At 43.7% G+C, this 16,537-nt stretch overlaps 1 protein-coding gene across 2 annotated transcripts; it reads left to right on the plus strand.

Moving 5' to 3' along the window:
• Nucleotides 1-5,754: 5,754 nt before the first annotated feature.
• Nucleotides 5,755-13,829, plus strand: FEM1B (fem-1 homolog B). 2 transcript variants are annotated; one of them, XM_075006835.1, is made up of 2 exons: nucleotides 5,755-6,603; nucleotides 10,804-13,829. In XM_075006835.1, exons 1-2 carry the CDS (start codon nucleotides 6,356-6,358, stop codon nucleotides 12,437-12,439), a joined length of 1,884 nt encoding a protein of 627 aa, XP_074862936.1. In that variant the 5' UTR covers nucleotides 5,755-6,355; the 3' UTR covers nucleotides 12,440-13,829. The 2 variants fall into 2 exon arrangements, with proteins under 2 accessions (XP_074862936.1, XP_074862937.1); XM_075006836.1 differs by having other exon boundaries at nucleotides 5,755-6,453.
• The last annotated feature ends 2,708 nt before the right edge of the window (nucleotides 13,830-16,537 follow it).

Raw genomic sequence — 16,537 nt, forward strand, 5'->3', positions numbered from 1 at the left:
GAACAGGTCATAGGGGGAGTCAGTCGGGATTATGGCCGCTGGGACTCATGAGAGTGAATGAATGCTGTCTTGTAAAGGAGCTTATGTCAAAAGCAGTTCAGTAGCCAAACACAAAGGGCTTTAGAAAAACTCTGCAATCAAAAGTGTGTTACCTCTGAGGCTGTAATTACTTTGTTAGCAATTGGCAGGCAAGGAGATACTTACTTTTTACAGTAGTGAAAGTCAAGTTGTTCACCCAGGTCAGGCGGAGGCTGAGGGCTGAGAAATCAGCTTACCAGGAATTCTTGTATGGATCTGGCAGCTGTAGTGCCTCGAATGGCTGCTTCAAGGAGAATGCAAACGCTCTAGAGGGAATCGATCCTGTCCCTTGTCATTAGGATAGAGGCTGAGACTGGAACATGATGGGATGAAGGTGAGAAGCGCTGAGCCTTGCAGGGGCAAACCACAACAGGTTTGCTGTGAATGTGTTGTGCCTATCAGCTACCTTCCACTGGGTGTCATCTCCGGGTCTCATTTCCTGCCCATGCTCACTAAGTCCCCAGCAGACATCCACATGGAGCACATGGCGAGACTGGGGCCGTGGAGGAACAGACTGGCTCAGGATCCACACGGATGTTTCAGCTGAGACGCTGTGATCTCGGCTCATCAGAGTAGAAGGCAAATCATTGCAGATCCTCTGAGATCATATCCTGCCCACTTCTTGTGCTGTCCATGCGGAAAATCTCTGTAGCCTGTTTTAGTTATATACCCTCTTCAAAGTACAGTCACATAATCTTTGCTATTTTTAAGCTATTTTTGCTTCCCCTGGCCAGTCTTTTAACCGTTTTGTTGCCTTTTGGATTTACCATTAACTGTCCAGGCAATATGCCCCCATCCTTTTTATGTCAGATCCAAAGGTGGAAAATGATTTTTCGCTATGAAAAAGATGCGAGAAATACAGATTTTCCCAAATGAGCAGTTTATCATATTATTATTATTTTAAACACAGCCCTTTAAAAAGGCACTGGATTGGGAGTCAGGAGATCTGGTGTCTTTTCCTGACATAGATTCACTGTGTGTGACCATAGCCAAGTAATTTAATTTTTGCATATTTCATTTTCATAATCTGTGGAGCATGGTTGTTAATACTTCACTCTCTCACAAGACAGCTGTGAAACATAAAGCACCGTCCAAGCCCCTGGGTAAGGCTCTATGGAAATGCAAGAGACTAAAGAAGGACGAGGCTGAGAGCACATATGGGGCCTCTAAATTAGCATGCTGAGGATTTTTCCACTGTCCCAGTTCCACATTTTCCCCCCACATATCGGTCCTGATTCATTCTTTGGTGAGAGGGAGGAGACTGGGCTGTCAGTCACAGGAGGCAGTGGGGTAATTCAGCAAAGTCACATGGGAGTAGAACTCAGGAGTGAGGGATTCTATTCTGACCTCTTGCTACTGACCTGCTGGAGCCATGGCTAAGTCAGTTAGGACCACATGTTTAAAGCCGCTGAGGCAGTGAAAGAGAGTGGAAGGTGCTTAGTGGCATTTTTAAAAGTGCCTAAGCTATCGGAGGAGTTAGGTGCTGTTGATAACCTCCACTAGCAGCCTAGCTGCATCTTTAGGTTTCTAAATTGCTTTAAAAATCTGGCCATTGTTCATTCTGGGCCAATTCACTGTTGTCCTGAGCTTTGCGGAGCCACTTGCACCAGTGTAAAATGCTCCCAGCTCAGAGCAGTTGCATGTTATGCTCACTCTTCACTGGTCTCAGTGATAAATCAGGGAGCAAGGTAATGATGAACTGGACTGTCTGGGGTTGCTGTCAAATGTGGGTAATGACACTTACTCTCCTTTGTAAAGTACTTTGAGACCTTCTGAGGAACGTAGAAGTATTATTCAGGGCCATGCCTATGCAAAGAGCTTCGTGGTCTGATACTCTGAAATGTATCCCTCCACTATCTGATGCCTTTTTCTAATACTGGTGCTGACTGTTCACAGCGCACATTAAAATCAATGTGTTGCAAGGACTACGCATCTTGCAGGATCAGCCCTTCATTAGGATCATTAGAATCGATTAGGCTTGTGACTTTAGCATTTCCTTCTCCTTGGACATATAACTCTAAAAAGTCCAGAGAACCAAAATGAGGGGAATTCTTGAGGCCGGAGACAAAATATTTTCATGTATGACTGTAACATGAGCCGGTATTATTGTATTGTAGCTTACGTGCTTATGTGACTGTTGAAGCTGATCCTTGGTGACCCAACAACTTAACACTATGTACTGTGTCACTTTGCTTTTGTATCCTCAGGACCTCTTTTGGCAATTGCCTTTGGCAGAATTAGGCCATGGCTCCCATACATAATGGATAGACTAGCTTGTCGTGAAGTTTCCACCGAAAGCAGTGGGTCTGGTTGCACGATTTTAAATTAACTATTAATTTTACTGTTACTGTATCCACCTTAAAACAATGGCCTGTAGAAGACCTTGGTACAATTAGTAGATCACTTTACTTACAGTGTCAGCTAGTTATAATAAATAACTGGTCACAGCAGGACACATCCATTAAAAGCTTCCAGAGCAGATGAGTATGGCAAATGAAAGAGACAGCCAAGTAAGCAGACAGGGCTGCATTTTTCCCTTAGCTGGAATGACACAACCTTAATGAGGCTGCTATGGGTGGGCCAGGAGTAATGGAGAGCAGAATTACACCTTCAGACACTTGGGTCTCAGGCTCACTCCTATTGAAGTCAATGACAAAATTCTCTCTGATCCTAGTGAGAGTTGAATTATGCCCTTAAACAGAGGTACAAGTTGAGACTGGGGAACTCCAAGGCTCATCTGGGCAGAATCTCACAAGGAATGAAAAGTTTTGTTTTTTTACACACAAGGAGGAAGAGTGAGTCCTCGTCCTTGCCTCTTAAGACATGGAAAGCAGAAATGGACAAATAACTACATACACAGCACAGAGAGGGAGGGACACATCTACCAGGGAAAGGTTGTGAAGGAGAGGACATTCTGATTCCTGTACACTTTCGAACAGTTATCCTGACTGAGGTTAAGACTGTTTGTCAGCAGTGGCAGTGGCTGACCCAGGCTGGTGGGGCTGTCGAGTTACTTAAAAGACAGTTAGCAAAAGTGGGCAGTCTGAGGTGTTAGAAATTGTCTGGAGGAGCATGCCTTTGGAATGCAAAGTCAAGGACACCACATGGTAGATGAAGAGAAGCTGGGAGAATAGAGGTGAACTAGGAGCAAAGAGGAAAAAAGCCTGACAATGGAGAGATGGGCCCTCCTCACATGGCAAGTGTGAGAGCTGGCTTAGAGGGAGCTTCCAAGTCAAGAGGCTTCAGGTCTCCACTGCTGAAAGCAAGGGTAAAACTGTGTAAGGCTGCCAGAGGCAGGTCATCAGCAGGAGGGAATAAGCTTGTGACCTAAGGGACTGTACTCTACCCCATGAGCTAAAAGTCAGCTGGAGTTCAGCTAAGGCTGAAGAGCAGACACTTTACTCTCCCTTGTTAGTGGTCTCAGTGCTTCTGAGGCTACAACTATATAATGCCTGTCATGTGCTTGCACATTATGACCTAGACCCCTCACTGAGTAGTTAGTATGAGCAGAATCCCTATTAAAGTCAATAGGGCTTATGTGACCTTGGTTGCTCTGTTCCAATTGCTCAGCATGACTTTTTTGTTTCAAAAGGAGTTCCAGTCTGTTGTCATATTTCTGTGTTTGGACATCTGCCGCTTTTGTTGGAGAGAATCAGCTTCCTGGGAAATGCCAGGGACAAGAGTAGCCTGCATGAGGTATTCTGGTCTGGTGGAGAAGATGCAGGATGGGGAAGTAAGAGTCGTCATGAGTGCTTGTTCTAGCTTTGTTACTCACTTGCTTTGTGGTCTTGCAACTCATTTGGCTTTAGTCTCCCTCCAACACTATCTGTCTTGTTTATCTTGATGGTATATTTGCAGATTAGTGCTTCTCTCTATGGTCCTGGTTCTGCAAATATCCATGTTTTACTTTACTACTTGGTGTAGCTCACAGATTTCACTGGGACTACTAATGGTAGTAAAATGAAGCATATTTATAAGAGTTTGTAAGATTGGGCCCCACTGTGTTTCTAGTGTGCCTACCACCTTATGCCCCCATCATAATTTGAACCTCTACATATGACTGCAATATAAATAATTAATAATAAACCACGCATATTCGTTACTAACACTACTCTTTTAGTTCTGCATTTCATTCACATCAGAAGCCCCTTTCCTGCAGCATGTGGTCCAGACAGTAACACATGCCAAGTAGCATAGAACAAAAGAAGAAAAAAAACCACAACAGGTGGTAACCAAGAAGCAGGGCCCTCCTAAAGCTGGTGGGCACTGTTGTATTCCTTATCTCTTGTGGCATCTTAATTGACTTGCACAAAAATTAAATATTAGGCTTGTGCCCTTTTATGATCTATTACAAAGGCCTGAAGCTTTCCCCCCGCAGAAAACAATTTTTTTTCCCATTTCCTTTTACATACCCAATTTAGGTCTTATGTATTTTGTTATTCCTGGAAGATTCTCTGGATGGGGTGCAGCAGTGTTGACACTCTCTGCCATATTTAGTATGCCTCTGAAAGCCCAAGCCCCTGGATCCAGGCAAGGGATTACATGGAGATCTTAGGAGTCGTGTGGCACCTTGTAGTGTAACAGATATTTTGGAGCCTAAGCTTTCGTGGGCAAAGACCAGCTTCATCAGAGGCATCTGACGAAGCGGGTCTTTGCCCATGAAAGCTTATGTTCCCAAATATGTCAGTCTATAAGGTGCCACGGGGCTTGTTGTTTTTGAAAAGACAGACTAACTCAGCTACCTCTCTTGTCACCATGGAGATCTTAGTTTTCATTTATTTTAAAACAAATAACTTTGTTCCCCCTTCAGGGTTGCAGAGCAACATGTGAAAATGTAATCTGAGCAGAACCCTAAATACCCCCTACCCCCAACAGAATCATAGAAGGTAACTAAAAAGAGCCCCAGGTGGGTAGAGCCTTTCACCAATACAAAATTGGTAACGGTGGACATCTGCATCCTTATCCATAGCTGCAGAGATCCACAGATATTAAGCAGATACCTGCAAATTTGCAGGTTCGAGATACAAAATTGGTATCCACATCCATGTCTGCAAAAATGAGCCAACGTAACTGCAGGTGTGTAAGGCTCTACAACAGTGTTAGGCAAATTATCCTTTTGAAGCTCCAGGCTTTTGGAGGCCTGGCAATGGTGTGGGGGATTATAACGGGGCGGGTCCCTGACTCGGATGGGGGATGTGTATATGTGGGGGGGCAGTTCCCTCTGCCTTTGGCTGGTGGCTCTCAGCAGCCTGCCTGGGTGGGGGGACCCAATGGACCTTGATGGCTGCAGTCAGCTGACACCCTGGGAGGAGGGTCTGGTGGTGTCAGGCCCTCGTCGAGTGCTGTGGGATCTGGGGTGCTCCAGGCCCTGAAATGGCTGGGGGGAACACACCACCCCCAGAGCAGCCCTGCCCTTGAGCCGGGGACAGGGCAGGGCTGCTGGAAGGGGCAGAAAGGGGGAACCCAGCCCGGCCCCATCTGAGCAGGGTCCTGACTCTACCCTCCACCCCCAGGTCCTGACAGGCTCTCAGGGCTCCACCTACCCCGGAACGATTCTGCTCGCGTCGCAGTTTCCTGGCCGGGATGGGATTCCGCTGGACCCGGCCGCTTTTAGGTTTGCTTCCGGAATCTCGGCGGCCTAGAAGGCGCGCGGGCGGGGGAAGGAGAGGAGCGGTTCAGGACACGAGGAGGGATTAGAGGGTGCTTGTCCCTTGCGGGGCTCCGTAGCTAGGAGGGTGGGGCCTGGCCCTGTCACTCCTGGCAACTCGCGCTCTCAGTGTGCCCGACCCTGCACCCCGGGGCCCTTGCGAGCGTCCCCGCCTGACACTCTTGGTTGGGGGGAGCCAGACCCCCGCCCTTTCTGCCTCCCTCACCCTTCCGTGCGGGCCTGTGGCGAAAGGGGGTTGACGGGTCCCCTCCCCGCGAGCTCTTCCCTGGGGCCCTGCCGCGGGGAGGGGAGGAGGGCAGTGGGCCCTGAGCCCCACCGGGGTGCCCACCCGCCATGGCCCGCGGCGCTCCGCGGGGCTGGAGGATGTGGCCCTGAGAGGGTGGCCTGGGGGCTGTGGGTGGCGCTGGAGGCTCGGCCTGCGCTCTTGCGGACCCCGAGGGGGCCAGCCGGGCTCTGGTCGGGGCTTGCCCGCATGTGCCCCCCGCCGTGGACCGGTTCAGGACGGAGGAAGAGGTGGAAGAGGCACCCCTGGCCTGGGCACCAGCTGCGGCTGGCAGGCCGGAAGGTGGCGGCGGCGGCGGTGGGAGAAGCAGGGAGGAGGAGAAGGCCATGGAAAGCCTGGCCGGCTATGTGTACAAGGCAGCCAGTGAAGGCCGAGTGCTGACCCTGGCTGCCCTGCTGCTCAACCGCTCCGAGAATGACATCAGGTACTTGCTGAGCTACGTCAGCCAGCAGGGCGGGCAGCGCTCAACACCCCTTATTATCGCCGCCCGCAATGGTCACGCCAAGGTGGTGCGCCTGCTGCTAGAACATTACGGGGTGCAGACCCATCAGACCGGCACAGTCCGCTTCGATGGGTATGTACACAATGCTGCTGTCTTTTATCCCTGTTTTTTTTTTTTTTCCAAAGGCAGGGTGAAAATTGAGTTATCTCAGAAACATACACTGAAAGATCTTCCTAACCAGACCATGGGTTGGTCTGTACCTTAGATTGCCTGAACTACATCTCTGAGATCTGTGAAAAGTTTCAGACTGTGCACTGTAATTAAGTTGACCTCAGGACCATTGCAGACCCTGTTGGATGGAAGGATTCTTTGTTGACCTAGCTAGTTCTTCTCTGAGAGACGGATTACTACAGCAGTGGAATCCTTTCCATCATGACAGTAATCATCTGTGCTACAAATGGCATAGCTGTGCTGCTGTAAAATTTCTATTGTAGACATACTGTCTTTGTGTGATTATGGGGAACACAGGCACCTTCCTACCACATTTGGACTCGTGGCTGCAAAATAAAGTATGGTCCTCCACCTTACCCCGACTCTGCTGATGATTAGGAAAGCTCTGAGCAGCAGCAAGCAGCAGCAGAGTTGCAGGAAGTGTGTGCAGACTCAGTCCTCACTCCTTCAGTTTCATCTAAAAGGCTATTTTCCCGACTACAAGGGCAAAATATGTAATTTCTTGTTTTAAAAACATCCCAAACTCCCTTATACAGAATCTAATAGGGTAGCCACAATGACTACATCTTAGGTGCTCAGGCAAAGCTTTCCCCTTTTTTGGAACAAGTGGCATTTTTTTTTCAGATGATACCAGAATGTAGCATTCTGTGACATAACTGCTACCATGGGTCGCATGGAGCTTTAGGCCATGCCCTCAGAGAGAGTAAATGTGGGCTGCAGAGCTTGAGGCGCATGGATGCTATGCTTGTATCTAGCCACCCTTCCTTTCAGGTGCTCTAGATATAATGTGAAAGGCCTCTGGTTCTTGATGAGGCAGACAGTATTTCCTCTCAATTATACCTCAAACTATTATTACTCTTCCGTATGGTAAGTTTTACCCCAAAACCTTTACAAACTGTTACATAAACCATACAGGTGACATCACTTCCTCCAACATTAAATCCTGCCTTCATTGAAGGGACTGCTCCACAGCACACAACAGTTTAGGACAGATGGGAGAAAAGTACACTCTTCAGCTGAAATGGCATGGGGAATAAATTCATCTGAGCTGGGATTTAGCCATGACACTGCAGTGAATTATTCTGTTCTTGGAAGAAGTGCTGTGGGTCATTCTGGTCACAAAGGGTCAGTTTTCTATCTCTTGTAAGATACCCCTCCAGCAGCTCAGCACCCTCTGACAAATGCTGCGGTACCAGTTCAGAGTTATGGAAATCAAAATGCCTGTATTGAATCACCACCATCACTTCTTGGAGCAACTGGAGCTCACAATCAATTTGTGATTGGCCCTAGTTAGCTGTTGAGATGAGACAGGATCACAGCACAAGATGCGATAGCTGCATATAACAGTAATAAGTTATAGGTCCCTTCTCAGCCCAAGTGTAATTAGTTATCTGAAAAAGGACCCTTATCACTATAAACTTATTGCATGCAGGGATTTTGTGAGGCTTAAATGTTTTCAAAGTGTTTTGAAAACTTCCAGTGAAAGTGCAAATTCCCCTCTACCTTGCTACTCCAGCGGTTTACAGGCATGGGGTTCTTTGGTTTCTTTGATGTCTACATTTTAGTGAAGTTTTATTTCTAATTTGACCATTCAGATTTTACTTGAAGTTCATATTTATTTTTCAAAAACGGTTACTCAAGCTCTGCTTGCTGGAGCCACAAGAGTTTAGTCTTGAGGTATGACACATTCTGGATAATGTTGGTGTAAAAGAGCACTACAAAATGAATTCCTGCCTCTTATCATTTTATTCTACCCTAGTTGGAAATATACGGTAATCTTTTGAGTTAGATTGGGATAGTTGTGGATTTTACACAAGCACACCAGCAAGCTAAGTGCATGCAGACTGCAGGTGCAGAAAAAAACTAAAATTCTACAAACCAGCTTAAGAGTCAAGAAAACTACCTTATCTAACTCAAAAGTCTGAGTTTCAATGCTCATCAGGAAGTATTGTGGTTGATGTGATACCATTGTTAAAGGGAATTATTTAAATATGTTTATGCATTTAATAGCTGTGCGCTAAAATGTATTTGTAAATGGATTTGTTTTGTCATATGGACAGCTATTTGTCATATGGACAGCTCCTTTCTAAAGAATGGTAGCTCCTTAGCTTTTGAACGGTAGCGCTGATGTAAGTATTTTGATTCGACGTGAAGCTAATGCTGTATCGGGAAATGTTACTAGATTATGAATAACACTTGTAAATCAATCAAGGTGATCTCTCCGGGCTGTCTTATTTCTGTGTTCTTGAGTGGATTAGCCTTTCTTCACTTCTGCTGCTGCCCTTGTTTTTAAAACCCTCTTCTTGCAATGTTGTTTTAATGTGTTACAACATGTGTACACACATTCATAAATGGTTCTTAAAATAAAAAGCTGAAATCTTCTGCTCAGCCACATTAAGAAACATACCCTTGATTTAAAAGCATACTCTAGCTTTAAAGGATTGCTTTCTTAATGAAAAGAGAGCTCATTTCAGACACAGAGGGAGAGAACCTTATGAACATCTACTGCTGACTTTGGCCTATAGATACAAAATGTGTCTCCACAAGCCCAAGAGAGGAGCCAAGAGTAATTCCTCTCTGGGGTGCCAAGGGAGAGAGGCTCATTTTTAATCGTTATTTCTAAAGAAGAATTCCTTGAGAATCAGAAGAGTGGAGTTGTCTATGTTTGTGGAGGGTATCTCCTGTTTTTGAGGTGGAGAAGGAGCTGCTGCTCCCAGTCAATGTTAGGAAGGGCTGTTATCGCCACTCTGCTGTTGGATGGAGGAGTCTCTTCTCTACATCACTTTTTAGAATGGCTGAGCCCATTTGATTTCTTCCTGGAAGAGGCTGGCAGTGATCTGTCATTTTGATGCACTGCCTGTTGAAACTTTTTTTCTGCCTGTCTGTTAGCTAAGGAAGAGTTCATGCCCTTCTCTATGAGGATATCTGGGCTAGGGTGTGGGGATGTGCAGCATATTCACTGTTTGGGCTCACTGTTTCTCTGAACTTCCTTGTAAACCTGATTACCGTAGTTATCCTGAGGAGTTTGTGCTGATGCCTCTAGTTTTTGCCAATTTGCAAGCTAAAGAAGATTGGCCTGCGACACCATTGTCTACTCCCCAGATTCTTGTTTTGTTTGTGTGTCCTCCTGATGCACCAGTAAAGCATCTCCGTTCATGAACAAGCCTTGTGGTTATAGGGCTAAAAATCCTTTCTCACCTCTTCCTTCAAAAGTAGCCTCACTGAGTTCAGAGAGGCTATGTCTGGAGTCAGGAACTGCTCGTGATGACTGAAGATATCAGATTCTAGCCCTAAGAACTGGCTTTAGACAAAACACTGAAGTTGGTTCAGTTGGGTATCATCTGAGCACTTGAGTATGCAAATGCATAGATGAGTATTTTCACAATGTTGCTTATGTGCATATACAATGTAATTATTACATCATGTTGCTGTTTTTATTCTTCAGTTTTAACTCTGAGCAGGTCTATAATCTGAAATGAGGGCTTTGTCCTTTTGCTATGGTTCGTTTTTCCAGAGAAATGTGAGATACTATTTGCATTCATATTATTGCTATATAAACAGCTCCTGATTTCACATTGAAGTGCCACTCCAGTGGCCTAGTGAAGTGGAGAAAACATTAGACTTTCTGGTTTTAAGTCTGAATTTTATTTTGCTTATGCAATCCTATGATCCGTAGGTGGCTCTTTCTTTACTGACCATCAGCTTATCACTGAAGGAGGTAAAAAAACAATGATTTTTTTTCTAATTCTGCTTCCTGGAGCTGGGTCTGTCAGTGGACTAGAGCAATCAGCGATAAATTTTCAAACCAACACCAGTGATTTCAATAATAGTAACAGAAGGCATGTAGCTAAATCACTGGCACTGCTTTGAAAATCTCAGTCTCCCAACTTTTTTTTCTGCTTATCATCTGTGTCCTTGATAATTGCCTTATTTTGTCGTGGCTGTGCTGATAACCAACTTAAATAAAATGGGCTGGCTGTAAAATATCTGCTTGTGTTAAATATAAACTTGGAATCTTGCTAACAGGCTTGTTGATGACTGATCACATCTCTTACCAAGTGCAGCAGTTTAACTGCGTGTTTTTTGTCTTTACATTTGTAGTTATGTCATTGATGGAGCTACAGCTCTCTGGTGTGCAGCAGGAGCCGGACACTTTGAAGTCGTCAAACTTCTAGTTACCCATGGAGCTGATGTGAACCACACTACAGTGACCAACTCAACTCCACTGCGGGCTGCATGCTTTGATGGCAGGCTCGACATAGTGAAATACCTGGTAGAAAATAGTGCGAACATCAGCATTGCCAACAAGTATGACAACACTTGCCTTATGATCGCCGCGTACAAGGGGCACACAGATGTGGTGAGGTATCTCTTAGAACAAAATGCTGATCCCAATGCCAAGGCACATTGCGGTGCTACGGCATTACACTTTGCAGCTGAAGCTGGCCATTTAGAGATTGTTAGAGAGCTGGTCAGGTGGAAATCTGCAATGATGGTGAATGGCCATGGAATGACTCCGTTAAAAGTAGCTGCCGAGAGCTGTAAGGCAGATGTCGTTGAACTACTTCTTGCTCATGCGGACTGCGACAGAAAAAGTAGAATTGAAGCTTTGGAACTTTTGGGGGCCTCGTTTGCAAATGACAGAGAGAATTACGATATAATGAAGACTTATCACTATTTATATTTAGCAATGCTGGAGAGGTACAGAGACAGGGAGAACATCATTGAGAAGGAGGTGCTTCCACAAATTGAAGCTTATGGAAACAGAACTGAATGCAGAACTCCTCAGGAATTAGAATCTATTAGGCAGGACAGAGATGCCCTTCACATGGAAGGCCTCATAGTACGTGAACGAATTTTGGGTTCAGACAATATCGATGTTTCACATCCTATTATTTATCGTGGGGCTGTTTATGCAGATAACATGGAGTTTGAACAGTGTATCAAACTGTGGCTTCATGCATTGCACTTAAGGCAGAAAGGTAATAGGAATACCCATAAGGATCTCTTGAGGTTTGCTCAAGTCTTCTCTCAGATGATTCACTTGAATGAGCCTGTTAAAGCCAAGGATATAGAAAGCGTTTTGAGGTGTAGCGTCTTGGAAATAGAACAAGGAATGTCCAGGATTAAAAGCAGCCAAGACGCTGATATCCACACAGCCATGGACAACTATGAATGCAATATCTTTACCTTCCTGTATTTGGTGTGTATCTCAACCAAGACTCAGTGCAGTGAAGAAGAGCAGTCTAGAATCAACAAGCAGATTTATACCTTGATTAATCTTGATCCCAGGACTCGGGATGGGTCTAGTTTGCTGCATCATGCTGTCAACTCCAGTACGCCAGTAGATGATTTCCACACAAATGATGTCTGCAGCTTTCCAAACGCACGGGTCACCAAGCTCTTGTTAGACTGTGGTGCTGAAGTGAATGCTGTGGACAACGAAGGAAACAGTGCACTCCACATCATCGTCCAGTACAACAGACCCATAAGTGATTTTTTGACTTTGCATTCAATTATCATTAGTCTGGTGGAGGCTGGTGCTCATACAGACATGACAAATAAACAGAAGAAGACTCCTCTAGATAAAAGTACAACTGGGGTATCTGAAATCCTCCTTAAAACTCAAATGAAGCTAAGCCTCAAGTGCCTGGCTGCCCGTGCAGTACGGATCTATAACATCAGCTACCAAAACCAGATCCCCAGGACGCTGGAAGAATTTGTGGAGTTTCACTAGCCGACATAAAATCTTTCAAGGTGGTGCTACTCAAAGAAGACTCAAGTCGCAGATTAGTTTTCTCCACTTTTGTGTTTTTTTTTTCCCCTTTACATTCAGTCTTCAGCTTCAGTTCTCAAACAAATCTTGGAGAAAAAGCCACATTGCTTGGATGTTAGTACAATCTGTTGTCTGAAAAGTTGGTCACTCTTTTTGGATTAAAAATAAATTGCTTCATTATCTTTTTTCTTAAAAGAAAAACCTGTGAAAACAAAAACCAAATGTAACGAGCACAAAATATTGTTTCAAATAGTCTTGTGCTTGCATGAGTTACAGCTGGGAATGCTTTAAACAGTCACTGACAAGATGTTAGTTTTTAAAAAAAAAAAGACATCACATGACCTCTGCAGCAAACCTTGTGGTGAGGAAGGAGAAAAAAAGAATGTGAAAGTATTTTGTAGTTGGTGATAAGTCCCCAGCCTACAGAGCAGTCCTGAGCTGTCATATGTCACCATCTTTTTATGCCTTTTGAGTTAACACTGAAACAGTAACATTTTTAACTATTCCTCCTCTTTATTTATTTTTTGGCAATGTAATCAGCAGTTATTGACAGCTGTAGAAGTACGGGCATGCTCTATTAGGAAATACAGGTTTAAATTCAACTGTATGAATGTGCTGATGTAATAGGTGAATAATCATGTTCTTCATTTATAGTATTTTACAATTTGACCATCTGTCCAAATGCATCTGTCAGTTTGTTTATGCAGCAAGTCATCCTTTATAAGTATCCTGCATGAGTACCTAGGAAATGGGAACTGTGTGCGTGTGTGTCCGTCTGTCCCCTAACGTGTCAAATAGCTTTTACATTTTTTGTCATTTTAATGGTTTACATTCAACATTTTGACTCAGTTTTGAAAACTGCATTCCCAAATTCCAAATGCTGTATCTTCCTAATGGAGAGACCTTTCATCAAAGGGTCCCATTTGCCCATGTTTTTCTTTCAGGTGTGGTGATGATCAGAAGCAACTTTCCAATAAACATGGAATTTATCTCCCTGAATCACAGTCTAAATTTTTTCATTATTTTTATTCCTTCATTCTGAAAACTTACAGTAAAATTAATTTTTTTTAAAAATAAATCATTCTACAAGTAAAATGGTCTTTTATGATGAGAAGTAACTGATTGTATAGTAACTGCTGCTTGAGAAGGTACTTCTTGGCAGAAATTGCAGCATACAAACGTCACTTGTTTTGACTAGCTACTGAAAATTGTTTATTATTTTAAATATGACTTTTTAAACTGTTGGACAATGAAATAATGTTCTGTATTTTTTTAAACCATCTGAGTAGAACTTCAGGCAAGATCTGGACGTGTGTTTCTATTTGTATTAAAAATAAACACAATGTGAAATTAGTTTGTAATTCTAATTTTTGTCTGGTGCCATGCATAACAATGCTGCTCAGATTGTGTATGGTGCTGAAAATATTGTCTGTATTTCTCCTGTAAAGGGAAAAGCTTTAGAACATCACATCTTTTCCTTGCAATCTTCTCCATCTTTCATAATGAAAACAGAATCATCAAATGAGAATTGTGTGAAATTTGGTATCTCATGTAGGTTCAACCTTAATGTGAAAACCAGCAGTTCAAATTTAGCTGTTCAGGAAAGATGACAAAGCCAAATTCAATCACCCAGAACCTTAAAACAAATACAATACCACAGAACCTTTCACAAAATAGGCCGGAAGGTATTCGTGTTCCTGTTATTTTGTACTTTGCCTGTCTTCCTTCCCCCCATCTGAAATGTACCAGCAATCTGAAGTTTCATGTAACCCTTGATTCTTGTTTTGCTAAGCTTTTACTATGAAGATTTCTATCTTGACTGGTAGACATCAGCAAAAGGTTTTAACTCACTGTGGCCCAAAAAACTTTTAAAGCTAATATGTTTGGCACAGATCCTAACAGGTGACAACTCTCCTCAGGGCCCCTGAAGCTTCTCAGCACTTTTCTTGATCATGTCCATTTTATAGCTAAAGCCTCGAGACCTTGCTTGCTGGAGAACATTGAAGAACAAATACCAGATGCTTTGTATTATGGTGGTAACATTATTGGTGGCTGATATGTTTTAACATCTACTAAAGTAAGCAGATAAACAAATCTGTGAGTGTGTTGGGTTGACAAAAAACCTCAGGTTTTTTGCTACATTGTGTCACATATATCAAATAAGTTATTTGGACACTTTGCGCTTCTTTACACGTTTATAATGTGTATAATTAATGGAAGAATAAAGAGTTCATGAAACCCAATTGAGTGAAGAAGCAGGACTGAACGCTGGTGGTTCTATTCTCACTGTATGTGTGGTGTGTGTGTGTGAGAGCGAGCGAGAGAGAGAGATGTGCTGCTGGCAGAATAGCGAGGCAGTAGATAACAGCTGAATGATTTATGAGTTAGTGATGACGGTTTGTGTACTGTTAATTAAGACAGGACACCCTTGCTGTCCATCTTTTCCTCAATATTTGATTTTGATGTGTAAAATAATCCACATGGTATGTTCTTGTGAAATACTGTTAAAGGCATTCTTGGAACAAATATATGCCAGGGATTTCTGCAGATGGAATTGTTAAGGGAAACTCTTCCACAAATTGTTCTGCGATTTAATGGAAGGGGGGAAAAAGTGTGCTGGTGGGAAAGGCGGTTTTCTCAGTTCCCATTTTGTGGTCTGCTAATTTCCATGTTTGGTTCATTGGCCCATGTTCTAACATCTTTCACCCATGACTTCAGTATGTTGAAAGCTGCAGAGAAAAATATGCCGTGATCCAAGAGCAATAATGTGATGGAGCATTTATATAGCTCATGTGGCTCTCCAGGCACTGTATAACAGTGAAATGATTCCTGTTGCTGTTGTCTGGCTTTGCTGACTTGCCCAAGGTCTAGCACAGCAAGCCCACAGTGGAGTTCTTGACTCTTGGTGTCACTTGTATTCAGTTCACAGTACAGTCTTTTTGGTTGTAGCCCTAGGTTTTGCTTACGTGAAAGGTTAACTGATTTGAATTAATGTTGCCTGCCGGCAGATCTGAAAGCCCTTAGTACCTTTCAGAACCAGGCCCGCTTAGCTTCACATTAGAGCAGCTGACTTGGTTGGAGATGCCTTTGGTGGAGCGGGTTACCCAGTTTTGCCATTGTGGCTTTGCTATTGTTAATGTTTTGACTTTGAATTAAATTAAAAAATATCCCTACAGCCCCTGCTTCTCCCCTGAGCAAAATCTGTCACTAGTAGTCCAGTTAGGCTATGTCTACACTGTGAAATAGTCAAATTTATTAAAGTTGACTTTTACCACTAGATTTTATAAAGTCAAAGTTTTGTCCACACCTGCTTATAAAGTCAACTTAGTGTATCCCTATTAAATGACCAAAGTTTGACTGATGCAGCAGTGCATTGTGGGCACCTGTCCCATAGTTCCTTCAGGCCTATTGCATTCTGGGTTTTTTGCTGGTGCGTTATGGGGGGCAAAAATGCCCTGCAAGTGGTGGTGGGTGTGTGATGTCATCTTCCTACACTGCATTGCCCTCATTCCCCCTCCCAGTTGAAAACAAAGGGCCATTTTTCAGAAGTCTCTTTCCCCCATGAAAGAAATTGTTTGAGTTGTGCACATTATGGGAAGAGGCAGCTTTTACAAAAGAGTTTTTCATGAGACTTCAAATTGACATTAAATACAAGTAAAGAGACGGAGAGGCTGAAGGAGCCAGGTTTAAAACAGAGAGAGAGAGATTTGTGAGCTGCTCACTACACAGAGATGAGGAACGTTTGTTTTTCAAAAGTCTCTTCCCCCAGTGAAAGTACACCAAACAGGAATGGTTTAAAGTTGGTCCATGCGACTAGTGAAAGCCTTCATGTTATCCTCAAGGAAAGGAGGAAAACTATGGAATCCCAGAGGGCTTTGGTGCTTAGTGGGTAGTGTGACTCAAAAGAAGAGAAGGAAAGACAGTGGGCATTGGTTTCTAATGGTTAGTGTCTCTTCCCCTGGTGCAAATACACCAAACAGGAATCCATGCTGCTAGTGAAAGACATCATATTATTTGCAAGGAAAGAAGACACGCTGAAAAGGTAGTAGGCTGTGTCTA

The sequence above is a fragment of the Carettochelys insculpta genome, chromosome 12 (assembly GCF_033958435.1).
Source record: "Carettochelys insculpta isolate YL-2023 chromosome 12, ASM3395843v1, whole genome shotgun sequence".
Classification (NCBI taxonomy): domain Eukaryota; kingdom Metazoa; phylum Chordata; order Testudines; family Carettochelyidae; genus Carettochelys; species Carettochelys insculpta.